Source organism: Rhipicephalus sanguineus, chromosome 2 (assembly GCF_013339695.2).
Source record: "Rhipicephalus sanguineus isolate Rsan-2018 chromosome 2, BIME_Rsan_1.4, whole genome shotgun sequence".
In the NCBI taxonomy this organism is placed as follows: Eukaryota; Metazoa; Arthropoda; class Arachnida; order Ixodida; family Ixodidae; genus Rhipicephalus; species Rhipicephalus sanguineus.
Window position 1 is genome coordinate 9,920,695 of NC_051177.1, and position 25,406 is coordinate 9,946,100.

At 49.2% G+C, this 25,406-nt stretch overlaps 1 protein-coding gene across 1 annotated transcript in view; it reads left to right on the forward strand.

The window, feature by feature from the left end:
* The window catches only part of LOC119382397 (protein dachsous), a 466,009-nt gene that overhangs the window by 46,112 nt on the left and 394,491 nt on the right, over positions 1-25,406 (forward strand). Inside the window, exons 8-9 of the mRNA XM_049412138.1 lie at positions 3,416-3,600; positions 5,958-6,377. Coding sequence (XP_049268095.1) covers positions 3,416-3,600; positions 5,958-6,377 — 605 coding nt within the window. The remainder of the gene's footprint in view (positions 1-3,415; positions 3,601-5,957; positions 6,378-25,406) is intronic.

Sequence of the window (25,406 nt, forward strand, 5' to 3'; positions counted from 1 at the left end):
TAGTGCCTTCAGCAAGGCGATCATATGCAACAGTATGCTGCAAAATGAAGTCAAATGGAGACAAATGTATTATGCAGGAGGTTCAATTCATCCAAAGCCCAATGTATCTTGCTCTTTCTTAGCCCCTAGTCGATAGAAATAGCAAAAACAAGTGGTGTACACAATCGTGTACATAGCGCCTCAAAGGGTTATGAAATTTTGTGGGTTTTATTAAAGGGCCCCTCACCAGATCACATAAGAAATTTTAGTTAGACACTGGTAGTTGTTGTGTGCCCAATGAAGAGCATTACGCCACAAGAATTTCTCAGATTGGTTCATTACGAGCTGAGAAAACCAATATTTTGAAGCAGCACAAACCCATGATGCAAGGAGGCAAGCTTGAAACCCTTGCCACTTGCCCTGTGTAGCCTTCGCAAGCCAAATCCCTTCCCTGCCCTCTTTGGCATCAGAGCTAGAGGATCACATGACGCATACTGCCACCTGCATGTAATGTGTTGAGGGCAAGAGCGGCTCTGGCCCTAGAAAGAAAGGAGACCACACGCTTCTTCTTCTCCGCTTGAGTGCCAGCCCCGACGGTCGCGCGTTTCAGGAGCCAGGTACTCGTTGGTTTATTAAAGGATGCCAGTACGTCTAAAGACTCGTGAAAAACTGGTGGAGGAGCTGGGTATCCCTCACGGATGTTGCAGACCCCTCCAGGGAGCCGCCCTACAAGCCCAGTGCCATTCAACACTCCCGTGCATCGGGCCAGCCGCCGAATCAGGGGATTGCCTCCGGAAGTCGCCGTTACGGTTCCCACCTCTTCGACAGGTATGACCAGTGCTTCTGTGCAAACCGCTCCATCCGGCACGGAAAGCGCAATGTCAAACTGGTATACATTTGAGAGCCCATGGGTCCCGACGATGTTCCATGCCACAGCACTCAAAGACGTCGAAGATTGGATGGTCAACTTCGAGCGCCTTGAACCAATGGGACGACGCGGCAAAACTGGGACGTGTCTATTCCTACCTAGAGGACAGGGAATCAGAACCGTGGGGAGCAACTGACGTCATGGCACGAATTCCTTCATAAGCTTCTGGAGACATACACCAGTGTTCATTGCCAAGAACGAGTGGAACGAGCGATTCAGGCCCGCGTCCAGTTGCCAAGCGAAACTGTCACCACATACGTCGAAGACATAACATGCCTCTTCAAATGAGCTGACCCAAGAATGGCGGAGGACAAGAAGTTGCGTCATCTGATGTGCGGGGTCAAGGAGCAGCACTTTGCCGGCCTCGTGCGGAGCCCTCCAAAATCGATTGCAGAGTTCTTGTCCGAGGCTGTGACCATGGCAAAAATGCTGCAGCAGCAATCCAACCTGTACGAGAGGCATGTCAATAGCATGTCTGCTGCTGACATTTTCACCGCCACTGGAACCATCAGTGACTGTCTACGAGAGCTCATCCGTTCTGTAGTGCCTGAAGAGTTGCAAAAGGCCGGCGTAACGCCTCATCCTGCGCTCTGCTCTATTGCTACTGTTATTAAGGGTGAGCTGCACCAGGCCCTCCGGGACACCTCGCCTCCTGATAGCGCTGTGCCCGCTCCTACTGAATACCGCCGTCAGACGACCTACGCAGAAGCCTTAAAGTGCCCTGCTGCCTCTCCGCCGCTGTGCTCCTCTTACCGTGTCACTTCAGTTGGCGCAGCCCATACCGTACTATGAAGGTAGGTACACATCGCTGGCCTTTGTCCATGCCGCTCCAGTCGCCCGTTGTTCGGAGCAGCCAGTTGACTACATCGACGACAGGCTCACGCCTCTTCAGAAGTCGGATGTTTGGCGCACACCCAATCGCCGGCCTCTGTGCTTTCACTGCGGGGAAGCTGATCACTTGTACCGCCAGAGCCCATACCGCCGCCTTGGTCTTCTCGGCTTCTCTGCGTACTCGCCACCACTCCAGTATGGTCAGCAACTCCGGGACATTGAAGACTACCTCTCTCAGCAGCAGACGTATGAACACGTCATGCACACGCAAGGCCACATGCACATGACATGCCCGAGCCAGCCCGAGCACGCGTGCGGTGTTGTCGTGTTGTGTTGGCGTTCTCTGGCCTGTTTCTGCGGAATGGATCCCTCGGTGCACGCACGTTTGGAGAGGCTGTCACAATCATGGATCCTTACCGTGGTCCATGACACACCACATCGCATCGCTGGAACTGCTTTCAGAGATATGCACCTAACTTTGTCAGGGCTGGTGCATGCACGATGTGAGAACGGCAAGAACATGAATGCATGCGAAATGGAGGCAGATTAGTCTTGCATCTCACTGTGATTCGAAGAAAAGAAAACAACAACAAAAAACGAACTCGCACACATTCCGTTTGTTTGTTTTACTATTTTCCTCAATTTTCATTCATCGGTTCAAGCAACAGATTACACAAATTGCACATGTTGCCTCGAATAATTCTCACAGTGTCACGTGCTACTGTGGGCGACGTCAGAGCACCAATGTCTACGTAGGGGAGCCACGTCAAAGCATAGATAACTATGTAGGGCCATTCCTTGTCGTACGTCATCCCCTCCACCTTGGGAGGTGCACCCGCAATACGAAGAGCTAGCGGTGTTGAGCTTGAAATTTGACCTATTTCCGTGGCACATAGCATTGCAAATTTTGGCAGATGTGATTGTGAACGCCCAGTGCATGCATTGCACTCGTCAGCTCAAAATGCTCAGACCTGGTGAGGGGCCCTTTAATGCAGATGCAGCCCTTTAGTTTTTCCACAGCTCATTGAAGATGTCGGTGAAGATCTACACTATGATTATCTCATCCACTGGCAGACACTTTCACTGGCAGCTCACTGATACAAAACAGAATTTTCATGCAAACTCACACCCCACATTTGAAACCCAGCTTGTCTTGTGAATGGAGTGTGCTGTGGGAAAAACATGGGCTGGAAACTCTTGTCGCATATTTAGGAGGATAGAATAGCATGGCAGCTACGACAACGCAGACCTTTGGACCCTTTGCAGAAAATGGCATGTGTCTTTTTCTAACACTCGCCACAGTGGTCTAGTGGTTGTGGTGCTTGACTGCTGACTCGAAGGTCGCGGGATCGAATCTTGGCTGTGGTGACCACATTTCGATAGAGGCAAATTACTAGAGGAGTGTGTTTACATTTAGGTGCATGTTAAAAACCCCAGGTGGTCAAAATTTCCAGAGCCCTCCACTACGGTGTCCCTCATAATCATGTTGTTTTGGGACGTGAAATCCTACAATTATTATTATTAGTGTTGTCCTAAGCTTTCTTTCCAGCATAATTGCATGCCTCATCAGTGGTGCTTGTGTGTAAGGTGTGAAAGAAGTTTCAGTGTATCAGCTGGTGTAAATGCAGTTCTGCAGTAGCATTTCTCTTGTTTACAAAGGAAGCTCTTGCATTGCAGGGGGTCAGCAGCTCAGGGTGCGCTACTCCATCTACTCGGGTGATCCGGAGGGATACTTCTCGATTGATGCCCACCTGGGTAGTATCCGTGTGGAGCGCCCTTTGGACCACGAGGCACACCCATTTCTGCTGCTCAATGTACAAGCTACAGCTGGCACACAGCCTCCTGCCTATGGACACACTCAGGTACAGGCTTGGACTGTGTGGAACATTTCGCGATTCCCAAAGAAAGTACGATTCATAAAGCAGATAATAAAATTTGCATTTTGCATCTAGTTAGCTTTGGACATACTCATCAGGATATCTAAGCTAGCGCAGCACTTCCGATGTTATTACACATGTCATTGTTCACTAACAACGGTCAGCTTGAAAAATGCCTGTTAATAGAATGTGTTGGTTGCCTAAAAAAGCGTTGGACTCATGAACTATGTGAGTGCCGGTCATCTGGGTCCAGTTGCCAACCATTTATTCGGACTCGGCAGGAACCACCTAAAAGTCTGAATAATAGAAAGCGCAAAAAAAGAAAAAAAGAAATAGATGGATTCACCTGAAAAAGTTATTGCTCTACTGGCCGGAGAAACTTGTCAATTTGCGTCTACACATGCATGCTTGTGTGCAACCAGCTTAGCTTGTATATCAGCAAGTGTCTGACTATCGCTACATGTGGACAAAGGTGTTAGGGCGTGCAGTAAGTCAATTGCTGTGGTGAGAGCTCTCCACTTGCTCAAGAAACTGATGGACGATCTTCTCGTCACCCTACAGGGGGCCAGACAGCAGTGCCGCCTGACGAAGAACAGCTACTTTCTCAGCCATTGTGTGTGTGGTAATTGCCGCATGTTTTGCTAGTCTTGACAGCACAGATGGTGCAGGTGGCATCAGAATCGTTCTGACAAGATCATAAGTAGCAGATCAGGCACAGCTAAAGAAACGACTGACAGTGAAAATGCTGACCACTGCACTTGTTCAATTTATGCATTGTGGGTGGCTCCGGATGGCCCCCGATGCTGACGCTGCATTAGTTTTAGATGCGAAGTATCTTAAGGCGGAGCTCAATCCGGTGGTGGTGGTGGTGGTGGTGGTGTGCGGCGTGACCACCCTTACTGCGCATGCGCATACCCTCTCCACACACCTCCTCTCCACTCACCCTCTACCCTTCCACTTTCCCTCTCCCCTTCCCCTCTCCACTTTACCCCATCCCCTTTCCACTTTCCCTCTCCACTTTCCCTTTCCCCTCCCCCTCTCCCATAACCCTCTCCCCTCCCCCTTTCCACTCTTCCTCTGAAACGCGAGCTAGACATGCCGAAATTCTCTCCTGCGCAACGCCGCGATGAGCTCGAGCGCATGCGCGTCCCCTCCCCTTCTCTCTCCTCTCCTACGCTGCCCCCCTCTCGCCCGCCTGTCGACCGCGTTCCCCTCTCGCCCTGTGAGAATTAACGGCCAGGCTAGATGGAAGATACGACGCGCGTAGCGTCCCTCTTCGCGTTCCACGACGCGAGGTCGGTAGCATGCCCAACGAACGCCAACGGAACGCGATCGTGCAAGTGCTCCGGCTTCGCATCGCCTCATGGTCCCCTTTAGCGGGAGATGGTGTAATTTTTTTTTCAGGGGCTCCCTCCTGGAAACTGTGGCCACCTTTCCATGATCAGTCAAATGCACGTTCATTTTTCGCTTACCAAGTACTCAGCACTATATCGCTTTGGCAGGCTCTTGTGCTCTCATTGCTTTTCTTACCACTTCTCCCACTCCCTTGAATCTGGCATGGTTTGTGCACCCTTTTCGATGTGTTGTCAGCACGGCCAGCTTTGGGTTTCATGGTAATTTCTGTGGATGGTGTTTCACATGTGTGCATGAACGTAGCGTGTATTAGCGCGGTACATAAAAGAAAGGGACACGACACAGACGTAGAGATAGGTAGGCGCTAAACCGATAGGTTAGCGTAGAGATACAGACGTAGAGATAGGTAGGCGCTAAACCGATAGGTTAGCGTAGAGATACAGACGTAGATATAGGTAGGCGCTAAACCGATAGGTTAGCATAGAGATACAGACGTAGAGATAGGTAGGCGCTAAACCGATAGGTTAGCGTAGAGATACAGACGTAGAGATAGGTAGGTGCTAAACCGATAGGTTAGCGTAGAGATACAGACGTAGAGATAGGTAGGCACCAAACCGATAGGTTAGCGTAGAGATACAGACGTAGAGATAAGGCGCTAAACCGATAGGTTAGTGTAGAGATACAGACGTAGAGATAGGTAGGCGCTAAACCGATAGGTTAGCGTAGAGATACAGACGTAGAGTTAGGTAGGTGCTAAACCTATAGGTTAGCGTAGAGATACAGACGTAGAGATAGGTAGGCGCTAAACCGATAGGTTAGCGTAGAGATACAGACATAGAGATAGGTAGGCGCTAAACCGATAGGTTAGCGCCTACCTATCTGTACGTCTGTGTCGTGTCCCTTTCTTTTATGTACCGTGCTAATACACGCTACGTTCATGGATGACCAACTCGGCCGATCAGCAACCCTTCTGAACCACATGTATGCAGGTGAATGTGACAATCTGGGACGTGAACGACAATGCGCCCCGCTTTGAGAGTGCGGTGCTCAAGCTCAGCTTGCCTGAGAATGTGGCAGTTGGCACAGCGACGTACGTGGCACAGGCTCACGACGCCGATGCAGGCCGGAACGGGGCAGTGCGCTACACGCTGCTCGAGGCACCCCCGGGCCTCTTTGAAGTTGGGCCTCGATCTGGGCGGCTTGCCCTGCTTCGGCCACTGGACTACGAGACGCAACCTCGCATGCGCCTTGTGTTGGGTGCTGCCGACGGGGGCACCCCAGCACAGTCGGCCTCAATGACATTGTTGGTTGAGGTGCAGGATGTCAACGACAATGCCCCAGTCTTTGACCGGCCGGCGTACAGTGTCAGCGTGCTAGAGTCCCTGCCAGCCAACTCTCATTTCCTGCAGGTAAGGCTGGATGATGCATAAAGGGCACAAACTAATGTTATGCGACATAAGTACAATCAGACAAGATGACGCACTACAGCAGTGATTCCACTCCTGCGCCAACTGCGCCAAAGTGCGCCAAATTGTATTTACTGCGCCATCCTGATAATATCGACGAAAATTGCGCCAAACTGCGCCAGAGTGTAGGGTTTGCGGGAGTCTATCACCGGCAATCGCACCGCTGGCGTGTCAAAACATCTTGGGGCTGTCAAAGTTACAACCACGGGCCAAGAATTATTCCGCCGTATAAACAGCGCTCATGCATGCGTGCCGAGTAAGCCATGACGCCATGCACAGCGCCGACGCAACTTCTGTTCTGCAGTTCGGCTTGACAGCAAAACGCGCCCTTCGCAGAGGCTCGTGACGTCTAGGCCTATCGGTAGTGAGAAAGTGTGGCGGCGATTCATCGGCGAACGTCGTCTGTTCCAGAAACTCTGCTGATAGCTCGCTGCAAGCGTCGCACGGCACGTAATAAAGGCGATGTTGAGTAATAACCACACGCGTGCCGCTAAAATGTCTGTCACTTCTGTTTCTGGTCATTGCGAAATGAAAACGGGGATCACTAGCAATAGGATATATGGAACAATATCGAATTTTCCGTGCTTCGCGTCTATGGAAGAGCGCGTCACCGGTGAGACAGCATTGACTCTTTTCCTCAGATATACTTTATCCATGGTTCTTCATCCAGAAGAACTTTTTCGTAATTCCTTCCACCATCACATCCGGGTTTGCAATCTGCGGTAAATACTCCTTAAAGGGCCCTGCCTTTTCGAGTTCGTGAGTGCTAGGGTTCCCATTCCATTTTTTTCTTGCATTTTATAAGTCAGTTTCACCGCAAGGGTGAAGCAATGGATATGGATACGATAGCAACGATCCGATCTCGCGTAACTCTACAAAACGCTGGTGTAAGAGAATACGACCGCTCCATGGAGAGATGCTCTTTCCTCACAGTCTGTTCGCGTTGAGAGCGCAGCACGTAGAAGGGTGTACGAGCCGCCCGCGCATGGCTGCCGATAGCGACCGCAGCACGTAGAAGGGTGTACGAGCCGCCCGCGCATGGCTGCCGATAGCGACCGCGCCCTTAGAATCAAAGTTCAAAGTTGCTGCTCTAGCGACCCCCCCCCCCTTCCCCTCGCGTCTTTTCATGCAAGTTCAAGAGGGGCGGGGCGTTTCCTCTCTGCTGCGACGGCAGGCCTACCGAGCGGGGTGATGTTATTGCATGCGCCCTCCGAGCGACGGAAAGGGCCGGCTCGTTTGATCTCTGCTTCAGCCTTGTTCGTCGGCCCCGCTCGCGCGCTTTTACTCCCGGTAGAACATACGATGCGCGGGGGGATGCTATCAATTCGGACTTTATACGGGACATGACGGCAAAAACCCGTCGAGAGTGTCCATATAATTGCATCGCAACAAAATGTAATCTCATTAATAAAAACATGTCTCCTGGTCGGAGCAGCCGCAATTCCGTTTTAATATGCGCAGCTGTCAGCAGCGGGCCCGTCGCTGACAGCCCACAGTGTAGCGGCTACACCATGTTACACGTCCGCTGCTCGCTGTCCAGGGTCAATAGCTCACGGTTAAAAAAACTCAGTTTCGCTTTAGGGCGAAGCAATGAATGCGATACCAACAAATTGTATTGTTATACGAAGTAAGGCTAGCAGCTAACTCTTTTGGATCCGAGCTCGCGTAACTCAACAAAACGCTGATTTAAGGGAATAGGGCCGCTCCAGGAACCGAAGCGGTTTTCATGCTGTGAGTTCTCTAAACGCAAAGTAAGTGTTGTGAGCACAGCAAGTTTACGAGCCGTTTGCTGATGCCTCGAGATAGTGCGCGTGCCAGTGACTGCACCCTTCGAGCGATGCAGTCCTCCCCACTCTGGCGTCCCTTCATGCTCCTTACGAAAGACGGGCGGGGCGTTTCCTCTCTGTTTGATGAGCAATCGACGGCAGGCCCGCACCGGGAAAATGTTATCGCATGCGCTCTCCGTGCGATGGAGACGGCCGGCTCGTTTAATCTCCACGTCAGCCGCATTCGTCGACAGTGCTCGCGTGCTTTTACGCGCGGGTAAAATGGGCGGGCTGATGTTATCAAGAAAGAGACGCAGACAACGCAGGCTCCGTGTATTGCGCTGAACGTCCCTAGTGATGTTATCAATTTGGACTTGGTACGAAAAATTACGGCAACGGCGTTGGCAAAAACCTGTCGAGAGTGTCCATATAATTGCTATCACAATGAAAAAAAAAAAACAAGGAGCCATTCCACTCTGTGAAGTGGATAAGTGAAGCTGTTTCGCGCACGGCATAGAGGTGACATGATGGAGGATAGTTTGGCATGTAAGGCCAGGTTTTTAAGGGCCAGGCTGTTAACGTTCAATACGCCATATTAATACGAAAGCCTTAGATCTATGCTTCATCAAACACTAAAATTGACCGTCGGCGGCGTCAATCGATCTGTGCAAAAAACAGTCATCACTTGATGGCGTCATCATGGCGTCATAGATCGTAATGTCCAGGGACGTAGCCAAGGGGGGGGGGGGGGTTTGGGGGGGTTCAAACCCCCCCGAAAATTTTCAATTTTACTTGCTTATATATACACGCATACATAAAACACATGCACGAACATACATAAAGTATGGTTGAACCCCCCCCCCCCCCCCCGTAAAAAATTTCTGGCTACGCCTGGTAATGTCATAATGATCATTGTGCCGATCATGGAGGCAGTGAAAAACCATGTGAGGTGCTGAATTAAAGCTTGCAGAAAGGGAGGAGGATGATCAACACATTGATCGAGAAGAAAAAGAACCCGGCTTTCGCTTTGGTGTCGTCTTAGGGGAATGCATTAGGGACAGTGGGACTCTCTAGCATTGAGGCACTGTTGTACGTCACGGCGTTTGTCTACCACGTCTGTGATAACCAGATGTATTTAGAGTGTTATTTCATAAAGTACAATTTTTTGATCCGGTATTCTGTTTATTTGCTAGTGTCGAAAATAATCACTGAAGAGGTTAATCCAGAACACTAAACTGCATGAGCCCTTCTTTTTGCATTATTGAGTGAAATATGGAGTTCTCCTGAGATTATTTTTTTCATGAGATTTGCAATGAATCGAAATATTTCTAGATCTTCATAAGAGCCCCATAATAATTATTCAGGTGCTTGAATGTTAATTGCTTCTCTAGTGCACTCCAAGATGTGAAATTAGCTGCTCCAGAGTGCTCCCAGATGCAAAATTATCTGCTCCAAAGTGCTCCAAGATGGAAATTTTTGCTGCTCCAAAGTGCTCCAAAATGGAAATTTCGCTGCTCCAAAAATTGCTCCAAATCAGAAGTCCTCGGTAGCATCACTGACTACAGTCAACGTCCGATTTTTCGGGCTCCCTAGGGACTGTGAAATCGTCCGAAAAATCGGGCAGTCCGAAAAAACGAATTCATGCTTTTTTATTCCACTCAAGCAGTCAAATCGCCACAGCCACGTCCGAAATAGCTCTAATGCCTCCCAGTACAATTATCAGGCATTTTGGTGCACGCCCAGGCTCTCACAAATACATTCGGTACCTGCCACGAACCCCGCTTAACTACGTGCCAACCGCCACTTGCAAGTTTGCATCTCGTGATGAGCGGCGCTGATACCACTGAAGTGCGGGACAGATTACAGCTCTCTCGCATGGAGCGTTTGGAAACGACGCGGAACATAATGACTGTGGTGGAAGATTGGACGACTCGTCTGGCTTTCCACATCGCTGAATCTCCGCCGATAAGCAGCATTTGCTGTTGTGTGAAGCCGATCGTTTCTAGCTGTGCGCAGCTCATCGCCATCTAAGCTGACGCCGTCACTGTACTGTTGCTGTATCGTACGCACGCATTTATCATGAAAGGGTTCGTGATGCGCAATTTGTTCCTGACCGCACACGGGTGTGGCAAAGGCGAGCTGGTTTCATCCATGAAGGCAACATGTCTGTGCGGCGCACTTAGCGGTCTTGCACAAAAAGGCAGCATGAACGGCAGCGCGGCATGTTTGGGTTCTCACCTATTAAATGCATGCAGTATGCATGCAACTGCGCTAGGCCGCATGCACTACTGAGCAGCTTGGGTTCTCGCCTATTAAATGCGTGCAGTATGCATGCAACTGTGCGAGGCCACATGCACTACCGAGCAGTTAACTGAAGATACTTATCGTAAGGGCTGTCAGCGATTAAGCTGTACTGGCGCATTTGCCAGCTGCCGCCATCACGCCTCCCTGCATTACCGCTGCTTATCCGTAAAGACATCGCCGCAAAGCGCCGTGATAGCGGCCTCTTTGAATTTCTGGTCTGCTTCACCCCATAACGCTCCGGCATTGCGGCAAAGCTGACTTTCGGACTCTGGGACTGTCGCAAACAGATCGACTCACGAAAGCGCTGGTTTGAACCTACGAGATGACAGACGCGGCATAGGTGGGGGCTTCAAATAATGCCTTTTGGACCTGCAATTTGGGCAGAAAGTCCGAAAAATTGGACGCAGAAGAATTTCAGTGTCCGAAATTTCGGATGTTCTAATACATTGACGTCTATGGGACTGGTGATGGTGCCGCGAAAGTGTCCGAATTTTCGAGCATGTCCGGAAAATCGGGCGTCCGAAAAATCGGCAGTTGACTATACTTACAACTGAACGTTTATTTGGAAAGCTGAAACGTTTTGCAAACCAACATGTCTTATGTTATCAACAAAAAAGTGTTATGTCTTTATCGACTAAGCCCACGAGCTTGCAGTACATGGGTGTTACATAGCTACAACTGTTGCAGCTGCCTTTGCACAGAGCAAGGCAAGAGGCACCGTTGTGCACACCTGTGGCAGTTGCAGTCACTGTTGGACTCGGTGTTGGTGACACACTACAAAGGCTCACTCACATAACACTTTTCTCCCCTAGCTGACATAGTCCTTAAAGGGACACTAAAGGAAAATATTAAGTCGACGTTGATTGTTGAAATAGCGGTCCAGAAACCTCGTAGTGCTGCTTTTGTGCCAAGGAAGTGCTTATTTTGAAATAAAATCACGTTTTTAGTGGTCTGCATCGCGTTAGCGCGCTTCAAATCTCCCGCCTGAAAATACGACTTTCTTACGTCACTGCTGCCGTGCCCAACGTTGCCCGCTTTTACTGCGCGGCCGCCGACACTAGTAGCAGCCGAGCGGAAGTAGCGGGACCCACAGTAGCAACAACGGCGCTGCGGCAAAGACTTGCTCGGATGGGCACATTCAAAGCCTTCACCAAGTTGCGGTTGGTCTCGTAACCTGCAGTACGAAAGTGCAGCAAGCACACACGCAGAGGTTTTGACTGTTTAGCACACTGGCGCAATGGCATGACACTAAGCCACTTCGAGCGTAAGGGTTCATTCCGCGGCACCCAGTGAAAAGACACACCGGTTTCCTTGCTGCAGCACTGGCGTTGTGCACCATTCGGGCATCCGGCAATATCACACGCATGCGGCATTTTGTCGAACTTTCTGTCAGAGCGTCTTTCACGAGCGCGCAAAACACGCACAGCAGTACGCGATCCCGAAACTACCACTGAGACGGGCGAGGCGCAGTTCGGCGAAAACGGAACCTTTGAACCACGCGCGCCGTTCCCCATGGCAATGCCACGGAGGTTTTGTTTTCCATGAATCAAGCGGAAACGAACGAACAGCATTTTATTAAGTCTTTTGATGCTCGGAATGTTCTTTTTTTACTGCTGCTAGTTTGATTACTAGTGATTTATTGTAGGCCGACTTCCATATGTCATCGGGATCACTTCGAAAATGTCCCACTCGTGGCGCTCATCATATGATACATTTAGCTTAATTTCTCGGTAAGTAGGGCACTAATGTTGATAATATTGCCGTTTTAGAAGTTGTCATACATTGGGCTTTCACTCTGACATAAATTGTTATTTGCCTTTAGTGTCCCTTTAAGGGGGGACGCGGGGATCAAGTCGCGAAAAATGGCAAGAAAATCGATTTTCTGAAAATCACATTTTCAGTTTCTGTAGCCCTTTTTCTATCTAATTCCAAAATATATTTGCTGAAGAACGCGTAGAAGTGCTATTAAAAATTGTTGCGCCCGCTGAGGTGGAGAAAATTATCACGGAAATCGCGAAAAGAATGCGTTTTTGAAAAAAATTACCGAAATTACTCGAATCTAGGCCAACCCCGATTCTAAGTCGACCCCCTAAAGTCCGAAGCCCGAAAAAAAAAAGAACTTACCTCGAATATAGGCCGGGTAAATTTCACAAAGAGAAAACATTTATTGAAAATATGAAGATGAAACGGAACAGTTGGTTCATCATCAAGATGCCGCGCTCATTCCGAGTCATCGTCGCTGATCTCTTTGTCGCTGTCCTCAAACAGTGCGCAATCCTCGGTGCCATCAAGCACATTTGATATGCCGCACTTCTTGAAAGAGCGCACGATCAAAGTTCCTGGGATGTCGTCCCACGCTGCAGCCACCCAGCCTGCCAACTGAGACAGTGATGCCCGCTTGATGTGGCCCGTCGGCATCAGCTGGTGGTCCTCGGTGCTTAACCAGTCCGTGTATAATCCCCGCAGGCGATCCTTGAACGGCTTGTTGATGCAAACATCAAGTGGCTGTAATTGGCCCGTCATACCACCCGGTATCACGGCGAGGTCGGTGTCCATTTCAGCCAGCGCAGCCTTGACGCTGTCGGTCAAGTGCCCGCGGTACGAGTCCAGCACAAGGAGAGAATGCTTGCACAGAAGGGCGCCTGGACGCCGCTGCCATACGATTTCGTCCACTCCAAAGTCCCGCCTGGCTTGAACGTTGGAGAACGACTCCGCGGCTAGCACAACTTTCCTTTTATACGCCGCACTATAATGACTACGCTCGTTTGGCACCATTGAGCTACGCCACACATAGCCCACTCGAAGCGAGACTCGAACTGACGAACGGCTCGCCTCAACACTCGCCACAAAGATAAAAATGGCGGCCTCGCGTGCGTACTTAAGCCAGGTGTTGGCTCGGCTACTAACGGCTACAATACTGTCTAGGTGGCGCTAGTTTTGCAACACTTTTCTCGATGAAAAATGGCGCGTTTTTCAAAATCCTCGAATCTAAGGCTGAGCCCCCACTTTGGCACATCGTTTTTTCGAAAAAACCATCGGCTTAGATTCGAATAAATACGGTATAGCTCCGCGATGGCATGACCGGGCACCACCATCTAGGGCTCGTCTGAAAGAGCATTTCTCCGTCTTCAAATTTCCCGCCTCAGCTGGCTCCTCCATTTAAAAGCAAGCGCACAGAAAGCAAGCGTTTAAAGGTCATTTCGAGGCCCCCAATTGGCCGCGGCCGTCATGATGCTCCAGCGCGCCTCGCCATTGGTCCGATGGTTGCTCCGGGTGTGCGCCGTCTGTGGCTTCAGCGTCTCGAGGTCACGGCTGTCGAAAGCACGCTACTTTGTGATGCGTTCGCACTCGTTCTGTGTTCGCTGGTCGACGATAATTACGCGAGCATGGCTAACTTTGAAACATTGGGCATCGCAACAGCACACACCGCGACCGAGCTTACTGCTCGGAGTCGTGGCTAGGCCTAACTACGTTCACGGCGCCAATGAATCTGAACTTTGCGGGAAGGAACATCGTGCTAGCAGACATGCGAAAGCGAACAAGCCGCAATGTGCTTGCAACAAATCGCATCGCCCGCTGGCACTTCGGAATCGCGTATCTGCATTTTACGCATCGGAAGCGCCGTATACCCCACGGTCATGCTCGTCGCGCAGCGATCGCTCGAAGCACCGCGACAATTTCGCGCGTCGGTGCCCCAAAATGTGAGTCCAAGCATATCGCACGCCGATGTTTCGTCACCGCGGCTAGGCATATTGCGCATCACCACCGAATGCCGCCACCCAGCATATCGGGCACCGACTTCCCAGACCCCACGGCTGAGCGCTTAGCATGGAAATAAGCACTCAGTGGTGATGTAATTTAGGTGCGCTTCAAGCCGTGCATGGTATCACAGCAAGCTTTTATGAATGTACTGAAATAACGAAAGCATCGCCAACTACCGTTTCCACGACCGGGTGAATGATGAAGTGTATCAAGGCGAGGGTGACAAATGAACTTGGCTAAATGAGGGGACGAATTTTTATCTGCCAAACTTGCTTCAATAAGTACTAATCAGAAATTCCTGTGCCACCAATGTCTTGGCCATAACTGCCACAGCACGCCTAAATTTTCATGCCCACAGACTTGTAATATGCAAGTCTTGGGCATCAAACCTGATAGGCTCACCCTCCAAAGAGCTGACAAAAATAACCAATAAAGAAAAAGAAAAGCATGTTGTGCAGAAAAGAATGAAAGATCAAGGACATAAGAAAGCCCCTGCAAGCAAAGCCACTAAATATTACAGCCCCAGGGCATCTTTATTTACATGTACTGGCTGTGCAACTTTAATGCCTGTTTTCTCAGAAGTGTTTTAACCCAACTGTCCCGCTTGCAGAAAGTGTAGCACGACTATGGCTTGATAGATTTTCATGAGGTCTGTTGCATTGTATTCCCTAGTCAATTCTCTCTACGCTGTGACGTTCCTATGTTTTTTTAATTACTCTCTCGTTTATTTACTCTTTAGCTAATTTGACATGACGATAATGAATGCATTATGCAAACATGGACGTAATGTTCTGTGTAAAAAAAATCGGGGTAATAGAAAATATTTGGGGAATGTCACAACATGAACTATTTCTATGGCTAAAATATAAGGGCGACTTTGGGCTTTTACCATGTTCTTTTTGTCAGGCCAGGCTTTCTGCAAGTTTGGTACAACAATGATGCAAATAAGAATTTATAATGTCAAAACTGCTGGAGGAAGGAAAGCAGGTGACTCTTAAGGGCTTGTTTTTCTTTGTTAGACACAATATTAATGAAAACTAACAGACAAAAACGCCAAGGAAAGTATGGGAGGTTTTATCTGTAGTATTTAGAATATAAATGTGAAGAAAGTAAAGTGGACGAAAAGATAAACTTGCTGCCGGCAGGGACCGAACCTGCGACCTTCGCATAACGCGTCAGATGCTCTACCACTGAGCTACGGCGGCAGTCATCCTCCCGTACACTTTATGAAATATATATGTGCATTTAAACCTAGGAGTGTTAGTCAGCGCCAATCGCAGCCATGGCGGCGAGGGGGGAACACTCTTTTTTCTGCCTGTTGGCGTCACGTAGCACACGATCTTTTTAAAACGAGCTGGAAGCTGACCAATAATCCCTCGCATACTACCTGAAGGCATCAAGTCTGCCAGAACGAGACCCTCGCTATGAATGAAGGAAAGGAGGTGACTCTTAAGGGCTCGTTTTTGTTTGTTGGACACAATATTAATGAGAACTAACCGACAAAAACACCAAGGAAAGTATAGGGGGTGTTATCTGTAGTATTTAGAATATAAATGTGAAGAAAGTAAAGTGGACAAAACGATAACTTGCCGCCGGCAGGGACAGAACCTGCGACCTTCGAATAACGCTTCCGATGCTCTACCACTGAGCTACGGCAGCGGTCATCCTCCCATCCACACTACGAGGTATATATTGTAGTGTGCACGTACCTCACAGGAGTACGGCCACTAGCGTGGGTTCGGACTTAGCGAGCCACAGGGCCGCGTTTGCCGTCGCCTCGCGTGAACTAGCGCGCCGCTGCACACGTATACGTTCGAGTGCAAAGGCGCCGAGCGCAACGCGGCAAGTACACAGTACTGCTCTCGAGATCCGCAACAGTTTATTGCCTGCGGCAACACCACAAAACGCAGTACAACACCCGCTCCCAAAGGCGGGAGAAGCAAAACAGGCTTCCCCACGCCACGGGCGAAAGTACAACACAAAGGGTGCCGCTAGCACGTCTCCGCGGGCAAAAGGGCTCACGGCGACACGCCGCTGAGAGAAAACGGGTTCCTCGCGACTATGCTGCGTACTCTTACGATCCGCGACCGCAGGGCCCGATCGCTCGAGTAAGGGCAAACTCCGCTCGCGTTGGCTTCGATAGGTACGGTTTCGGCGTAGTATGACCACGCGCGAATGCACCGCACCGCTCTTCAGCCTAGCGTTCGGAAAAGGACAACGTAAGGTAAGCGTTCGCCGCTGGCGCAAGGCACCGTTAGCGAACTCCGTCCGAGCGAGCCCAAAAGAGGAGCCGACGGACGGGAGAGAAAATATGTACTTACCCTATGAGGTCCAGAGAGGGTCACTTTCCCCCGCTGCGCGAAACGTCTCGCGAGACGCGAAACTTGAGCGCAGCGCCCCCGTCAAGGTCCGACGCCGGGAGAGGGAGGTTAACGTCACTTCCCCGCTCGCCCAGCGCCGTAAGACGGCGGAGGAGGGGAGCGTCATATGATCGGACGTGGGGATGGCAGAAATAGGCGAAAAACCGGCGCAATGGCGACGGGCAAGCCTCAATCACCACAATATGTGCATTTAAACCTAGGAGTGTTAGTCAGCACCAATCGCAGCCATGGCGGTTAGTGTGGAACATTCTTTTTTCTGCCTGTTGGCGTCGCGTAGCTACTGGGGATATCTTAATGAAACTTTATAAATAGTCATTCAGTGCACTTCCCAATGAGCATGCAAATTTCATTGCCTACTACAAAAGTTAAGAATTTCAGCTCCGATCCCCACCTCCCCCCTTAAGGTAGCTGAGCCTTTCTTTGTCTGATGTGCCGAGGGCTGCTAGGATGGTTCTACTGGGTGTTCGTGATGAGGGTGACTTGGACACTGGTTCTTCCGTGGTGTTGACAACATCAGTTGGTGAAGTTCACACCTCAGAATGGTCACGAGGCTCCAGAAGTAGTGGCTGTTGGTCAACAGTCTCATTTGTGACACCATTACGGGCCGATCTGATCAAGATGCGCTTCCAAAGACGACCTACGTATGGTATGAACCTACAATGTAGGACAAAAGTCCAGTGATGTTGCTCACAACACCATGCAGACACTTCAGGCCTTCAAGGTAATTTTGTATGAGCACAGGTTGTTGATACTCGCAATAGCACACCTCCTGGTTGCCTTGCTGCAACAGTTTTACAGCGATAGCTGTTATATGAGATCACAACAACAGTCGTTTTTGGTGCTGTAGTTGCTCGCTGCCACCACCGCCGCCGGTGTACGTAACCACTATTGCATGAAATTAAAAAAAAAAAAAAAAACGAAATAAGAAAAAATATCCAGGATGGAGTGGGGTTCGAACCTGGGCCCTCTGTGTGGGATCCCAGTATTCCACCACAAATGCCGATCCTTGGAACTCCTTTGCAGAAAGACCCTATACAGGCTTCATGTTGGGAAGAAACCAGCTTAACATATGCAATATAGCATGGTAGAAGAGCAAGATAACAACCAGGCGTCACACAATGCGAATTACGCAACGAGTGGGTCGTTGAATGCTTCTGAACCATTACAAGGGGCTGAGCCATAATTCTTCATCGTCATGAGGCACAGCATAGACAAAGTGCACATAATGCCATAGAGGTGTTTAGTGGGTACCATGTTTCTCCACAGAATGATGAAAAATGGCGTAGGGCCCTACTTCACAAAAATTGATTTATAGCACAATGGGTTCCTCGCAAGTGCACTTGTATTGGTTGCCAAGGAAGCTCATAAGGCACCCTTGATCCAGTTCCTCAGGGTCTCGGTAATGTTCTTTCCCTCTCTCTTTTTCACGTCAACATAGTTATATAGTGTGGTGGGAGAGTGAAATGGCGACCGGGCATCACACAATGCGAATAACGTAACTAGTGGGTTGTTTAAAGCTTCCGACTCATTACAAAGGGCTGAGCCATAATTCTTCATAGTCATCAGCTGCCGCACCAGCAAAGTGCACATAATGCCTTACAGATGTGCAGCGGGTGTCTTGCTTCCCCGCAAAATGACGAATAGTGGCATAGAGGGTGCTTCCCAACTTCACAAAAATTATGATTTATCACGTAGTGGGTACCTTGTAAGTGTATTAGTACACTCATACCTCATTATAACGAAGTTACATCTTACGCAAAAATAACTTCGTTATATCCAAAAATTTGTTATAAATGTATATTCCTGACACTGTGTGCATTGCAAGACTATTCTTCATTTACTTCGTTATAAACCGATATTTCGTTATATCTGTGTTCGTTATATCGAGGTTTTAGTGCAGCCCCAAGAGAGTTAACAGTGGGCTCTAGAAATTCCACTCTTCCAGCTTTCGCTGTGACTGTGCTGCACTTTCTGCGCAGGCCTGGCGTTTTTTTTTTCTTGCTTATCCATCATCTCTCCCAACAGGTCTGGGTGCAGTTTATCCATTGAAGGGTGGTCTTCTGCCACAAGTATTTCAGCAGGACTCTTGCCTGTATTTCAGCGTGGAACAACATGTTTTAAGCAGAAACGAGCCAGTGTAGTGGCCATGTGTCCATCACCTATCCATCTCAGAACCTGCTCTGTTTCCTGCACCATGCTTTCAACCTGACCATTGGAAGATGGGTGCCACTCTGATGTGTCGGATCTGGTTGTCTTGCATGAAGACCTGAGAATCCTATCAACAGAATGCTGTTCCATTGTCTGAGACCACGGTGCCTGGAACATCAGGCACTGCAAATAATGACAACCTGGATTTCAGAGGAACCACTTCCAACCATTTGGAGTGTGTGTCGATGGCTAGGAGTTCTGCAAAGTCAGTGTGGATCCTGGACCATGGATTCATTGCATGCTCCCAGGGATGCAACCTTGCTTGTAGTGGTTCTGGCCTCATCTCTTGACAGTGCTGACTAGCTCGGACCTTTCGCTCAATGTCTGCATCGATTCCTGGCCATCAGACTGTGCCACGAATTTCAGGCGTGCAGTACCAGGAAGTGTGCTGTGCAGCAACTCCAGGATGTGAAGAACTTGATTCTGGCCTAGTTGGTGTTTACTGCTTGACATCTTGACCACTAACAATGACGAGGACAATGAAAGGAACGACAACACAGCCAGTAGAGTTTCGGCTTGTTTAATCACAGCAGCGCGTAGCAAAATACATATATAGTCACTTGTTACATGCCTGACAAGCAAGAGCGTGACTTCTTGCTTGGCTTGGAGTAACCACCCTGCTGCCCTACAGAAGACTGCCACGGTACTCTGAAAGTTCGTGCTGCTGATGAACAAATCGCTTAGTCTTCCTGCAGTTTTCTAGGAGGCCAGCTGTTAAACACCCAGCGTTGAACTCTAGCTAAGGTTGGGTCACTTTGCATGCACTGGCCCATCTTGTGGGCATCCAAAGCAAGCGTTTGCACTTCACTCAGCTTTTCACCAGTTGATCATTTTGTGTCTCTTGGTGCGCTTTCCTGAGGCCTTGTGCGGGCCTGTACTCCTGTATGTAGTCATATGCAGATAACATTAGTGACCATTGCATCGTGAAACCTCATTAATACAGTAGAACCTAGTTGATACGTTTACGAAAAAAAAAAAGGCGGAAAATAAGCGTATCATCCGGGAAAATGCTCCATCCGAATCCAGAAAAATTGAGGCTGACAAGCCCATATTGAGGTGCATGGGCAAAAAACATTTATTTCTCGAAAAACATAGTGGGACTCTTAGATTTTTGAACTTTTTGCAGCTTGCTGGCAACCAGTCAGCCAGCTAGTTCCGGTCCTGACAGGAAACAACGTCATGGTCACGTGTGTTGAAATCCCGAGACAACCCGAAGATTGCAAAATTGAACGCTGGGACAGCCAGCGTAGACATAAAGAAATGCTACTGCCATGGCAACAAACAAAACTTTGTGCCGCGTGCGCGTCGTTTCTTTCTGCATTGCCGCTTGGAAATATGGGGCTAGGTTTGCCGAAGAGCGGAAGTGATATTCTCGAGCATAGGCGTTTGGGATGTGCGTTCGCAAGACCACGCACGTCTCGCACCCTCTGTGAAGAAAACCGCCGCGCCGCTAACGGCTTAACAAGCTCAATTCCGTGCAGTGCATGTAACAATCGCGGCACAGCATGATGCGAAATCTCATGGAAGTGATAGTGTCTCCGAAAGCGACAGCTGCTCGTGGCTATCGTGTACTACGTCACGCACAAGTGCTGATCAGTTTGCGTTCTGTCTTAACTTGAGACATGCGGCGGCACGTTCGGCGCCACTCATAATGGCACCATCTCGCACGGTGGAATGGGCTTTAGAAGATAACACCAGGCGTAATGGCTACCGAAGGTGAAGTCCCCAAGCGCATTACACTCTGTCGAGTCCTCACAAAGATGGTGGCGAGCGCGCGTCGTCTCTTTTTGGTGTCTGATAACCAGAAACCTTCCAGATATCTTCCCGAACAAATTTGTTCTGGCAGATTCTGGCAACCTGCGAGTAGACAGAACTGTCCAGCCAGAGCAAGACGAACGCCGACTAGAAGTGCGCCGTGCGATGGGCAGAGCAACCCGAAAGATGGAACACGCTCTGGGAGAAAAGTGTGGAGGAAATGACGGCTTTTCGGCCATATTCACTGGGCACTGCAAATCCTTCATCCATAGCACGGTAAGTAGATACGCACTCATTCCACACACTGGCGTTGCTATGGTTACGTGGCGTGGTGTGGCGTGTAGCAGCGGTGGCAGCATGTGCGTTTCCGTATGTCTCGTACTGAACCGTGGCGGACTGGGAACGACAGTATCCTTTCTTTGTGCTGAATTGTTAGCTCTGCAGTGTTCTCCGAGCTGTTGTTGTTGTAGTCATGGGGTCCGTGTGCAATGAGTGCATATCTACTTACCGTGCTGTGGATGAAGGATTGACAGTGCTCAGCGAAATTGTGCAGAGTGCTTAAAAAAAGACACACTTTTTTTGAAAGTATGAAAGTTGGGGAATTGTCTGAGGGGCTCGTTCTCTGTATTATACACAACGGTTTTGAAAGCTTTGAAGACTTTGACGGCCAGCGTGGCCGCCTGCCTTCGGGTCGATGTGTGGTTGACAGAGGGCTGAGGCAATTGCTGAGGAGGCGATCGAGTGATTTGGAGATTACACGGTGACGGAGGGGACAATTGAACAAAGCAGAGAAGGCGTGGAGGGGGGATTTAGGCACTGCGGGGAAGCAGTCGCTGCCACACGGCGGCAGTCTGCCACTTAGCGCTTCACAAGTACACAAGAGGGCCCTTTTTGCACACCTGAATGAGAGCTTCTGGCTGCAGAACATATCATATGACTGCAGTTTCCCGCGGTGCTGAACATTGCTGCTGAATAATCTTATTTTGCGGGAACGTATTAACGGGAACGTATTACACATAGCTCTATTAGGCTTTTTTTAGTTTTTGCGATTGTGAGCATAGGAGCCGGAAAATCGTACTAAGCGGGAACATATCAACGAGGTTCTACTGTGTGTACTTTCTGGGAACGCGGCATTACTACGTACTAAATAGTAGTACGCATTGAGCACCAAGTACAAGTTTGCATCTCCTGATGTGTGCCATCACCGCCAACAAAGAAATAAATACATGCTTGGAAGGGTGGCGCTAGTGGACACGGACTAGAGGAAGACACACGGACACACAGACAGAAGCGCTTCCGTCTGTGTGTCCGTGTGTCTTCCTCTAGTCCGTGTCCACTAGCGCCACCCTTCCAAGTGTGAATTTCCAGCTCGCCCAAGAAACAGCACTCCTAAAATAAATACAGTGCCACAGCAAATATTGTCTAAAGTGCCAACCACAAAGCCTTTTCTTTACTTTTGCTAAAGTGCAAAAAAAAGATTCTGGCACTCTCGCACGACTGTCCGATAGCGTGCCAAGGAACATATTGAAACTATTACAGGGTCCTGGATATGCAGCAACTGGCATAGCAACAGAACAGATTCCGCGATACATGTGTGCGTGTCTGTACCTAGGTCTGCTACTGCACGAAAACTGACACAGTTTCGTTGAAATGCGATACGGCTGCATGGAGTTGATTGTCTCCTGGCTAGTTGTGGGCAGCATGTCGCCTACTCAGCTCACACCGGCCACTTGCTGGACCGTAAGCACGCACTTGCAGCGGGAGTGTTCTTTGTGCCCACTCTGCTCCAGACCATGCACAGATGCAGCGAGTGGCTTGTTGGGTTAAAGCAGTGATGTTGAGCTTCTGTAAGCCATAAGCACTCCACGATGCTCTAGTGGTCCTGGCAGAGGGTGGTAGAGCACTGCACGGGCCCAGGCTGGCCTGAAACCCCAGACTCCATTGGCCCCGGGGATAGGGCGGTCTCGATGCCTTGTTGTATAAGGGTTCTTATCTAATTGAACACAACAAATACACAAGTGCGAACCTGTCCCTCCCTTGGATTGCTCCGTGCGCTATCGGAGTGGCAGTCACTTTTGTTATTACTTCTGCAGCAGTCTTATCAGTTAGAACTGTGACCTCTCGCAGTTCGTGTAGAGTCAGGACCGCAACAGGTTTCAGGCCAGTGGGGATGAACAAGTCTTTCAACAGGAGCCGTTTATTCACCTCAGATACATATCTGACAATTGCAACAAATACAGTAGCACATCCAATTAGCACAAGACCACCTCAGTGGTGGAGCGTTCCACGCTACTGGGGGACAATTACAATTAACAAATAGCAAGCACACGTCAAGGGAGTGATAAATGCTCAGCTGACCTCGTGCGGGTTTTGCACTTCAGTCTGGGGCGGTAGTTCTCACTCAATGGCCGGCGCGCTGCAGGAGTTTATGTGGTGGGGATGCTCACAGCTTGGTTGGACCCAGAGGTTCCCGAGAAAGTGACACTCGTTCTCGGGTTGAGAGGAGGAATCTCCCCACAAAAGGGGAAGGAGGGAACAAGGCTCCAGAATCAGCGCAGGGCGCGAAGAGCAGCGGCAGGGCAAAATGCCCCGTCTAACGCAACCCTTCTCGCGCCTGCGCGCGTAAACATATCATGAGTTGAGGCACCACATTGAAGACATTGGGTTGCGAATGCAACCCCAAAGTTTGTAGGCAGAGTGGGAATCAAGGTCATCAAGCAATGATAGGCACTAAGTCATTTACCGTTGTCGATGGTGTTCTGAATGCCTCTCCCTTGCTGGCTGTGTGCATTCGATTTCGGCTGCTATGAGCATTGCGGGGTCTCTTGTGGTCGAGAGCCGGTTGGAGGTGATGAGGAGGATGTGCAAGGGTACGAGCCTAGCAGGGAAGAAATGATGCTCTTCCCTCATTTCTCACAGCTGACGCAACAAAAAGCTTCTAAAGGTTAAAAAAAAAAAGCGAGACGCTTATTTTGCTAGTACTAAAGCTCAAAATGTCCGCCAAGTGTTCAAGTTGCCTCTAAAAAAAGCCACTTCATTGTAATGAAGGAGTAAGGAAGCTTGTTATTCTCAGTTTCTTAGCTTTTAGTTCTTACTTAGTCTTAGCTGCTTTTTTTGCTGATGTAAAACTTGTCGGGTTATCAAAGATTTTAACATTGTATATAAACATTCACTTGTCAGTAGCGCATTGTCTGTTTGTGCCTTCACTCGCGTCCTGTTAGTTCACCCCCTTTATTTGCAATGCTTCCATACCAACTTACCCACATTTTTCTTCTGGATGCTGCATTGTTTTTAATCAACATCATTACAATAATCATGCACTGCATTCCAGAGTTGAATGAGATATCATATGCTGACAAAACAACAGATGAGGTGGAGGGCTTTGGGATGCATGCACAAACCATTAGTTGCAGTGCATTTCTACTTACGATAGAAGCTGCCATGGTCTTGCAGAACACATACAAGTGGCCCACACTGCAGTGTAAGGCTGTAATGAAATGAAACATTCCTTTACACTATCGATGGCATGTATGACCTCATATTCATGTGAAGAAAAGATTACTTTTAGGGTTTGTTTTTCTTCGTTAGACACAATATTAATGAGAACTCTTTAATCTCATATTCATGTGGAAATTCTAAAGGTGTGTTAGGCCCCAATTGTGCACATTAAACATCAACCGGACCCGTAGCTCAAAGCATTACAATAATGTAAAATTGTGAAACATGTTTCCAGCTCCAATACCATATGTTGTGTTTTTGGAAATTGTTTTATGTCAATAACTTCAATTCAATTCACTACCTTTGTCCATAATTTAGTGGAACAGACAATTGGGCGAGTTGGTTGAAGGGGTCTGCTCTAGGTACGGCTGGTGCAAAAGCCTAGCTCCGGTTCCAGCCGGACACAGTCGTACCGTGCCAACGTCCCCTTCCCGCAACGCGAGTCATCGCAGCTATGACGGGCGAATAAGGCAACAGGCTAGATCAACAAACAACACTTTATTGCTGCACTAGCAATAACACGTAAATGTCGCGTAGAGGGATAGTCCACTCTAGTAGAAAACAAAGGGTAACGCTTACTCCTTCGGTCGATGGTTGGCTCGCGGGCCCTGGGGGTGACTTTGTGCGTGGGTCGTTCCCACAGGTCAGCAGAGCAAGAGAGGTCGTCTCCCTGCCCGTTTGGCTGTTTTATTCACCTCCCTTGCCCCCGCGTTTCCCTTGCAGGGCACCCTTTCCCGCGAACAGGGAAGCGAGGATTAGCGCGGCGGGAAAGAAGGGGTTGCCAGGAAAGGGGCGTCCCTTTCAAGTGACCAGTTTGTCCCTGCTGCCAGACTGCGATTGCGCCTCCATTGAGGAAAAGAAAATGGGCGCCCGTTCTCTCCCACATGGTTAGAATTCATCTTAAAAACAGCGCAAGCAACACAAGGACAAAGTAAGACCGAATGTGTGTTAATTTGTGTGTAGTCTGGAAACAGATGGGTTTTTTAGAATGTGCGCTTTAATAAACGCTCTTGCGATAACACATCTATAGTAGGATACAACTTAACAAGTCAGGAGAGGCCCCGCCCAGACGACCGAAGCGCGGCAGCTTATTGCCTTCGCGACTAAAGAAATAGTCTCGCTCATGCACACGCCAATGTTCTGTGGTAATTATGTCGTAAACAGAAAGGAATTAAAGCGGACAAAAAAGACAACTTGCTGTTGGTAGGGGCTGAAGCTACAACCTTCAGATAATGCATCCGATGTTCTACAAATTGAGCAACTACAGTGGTCATTCCCCCGTCCACTTTATTGAGTAT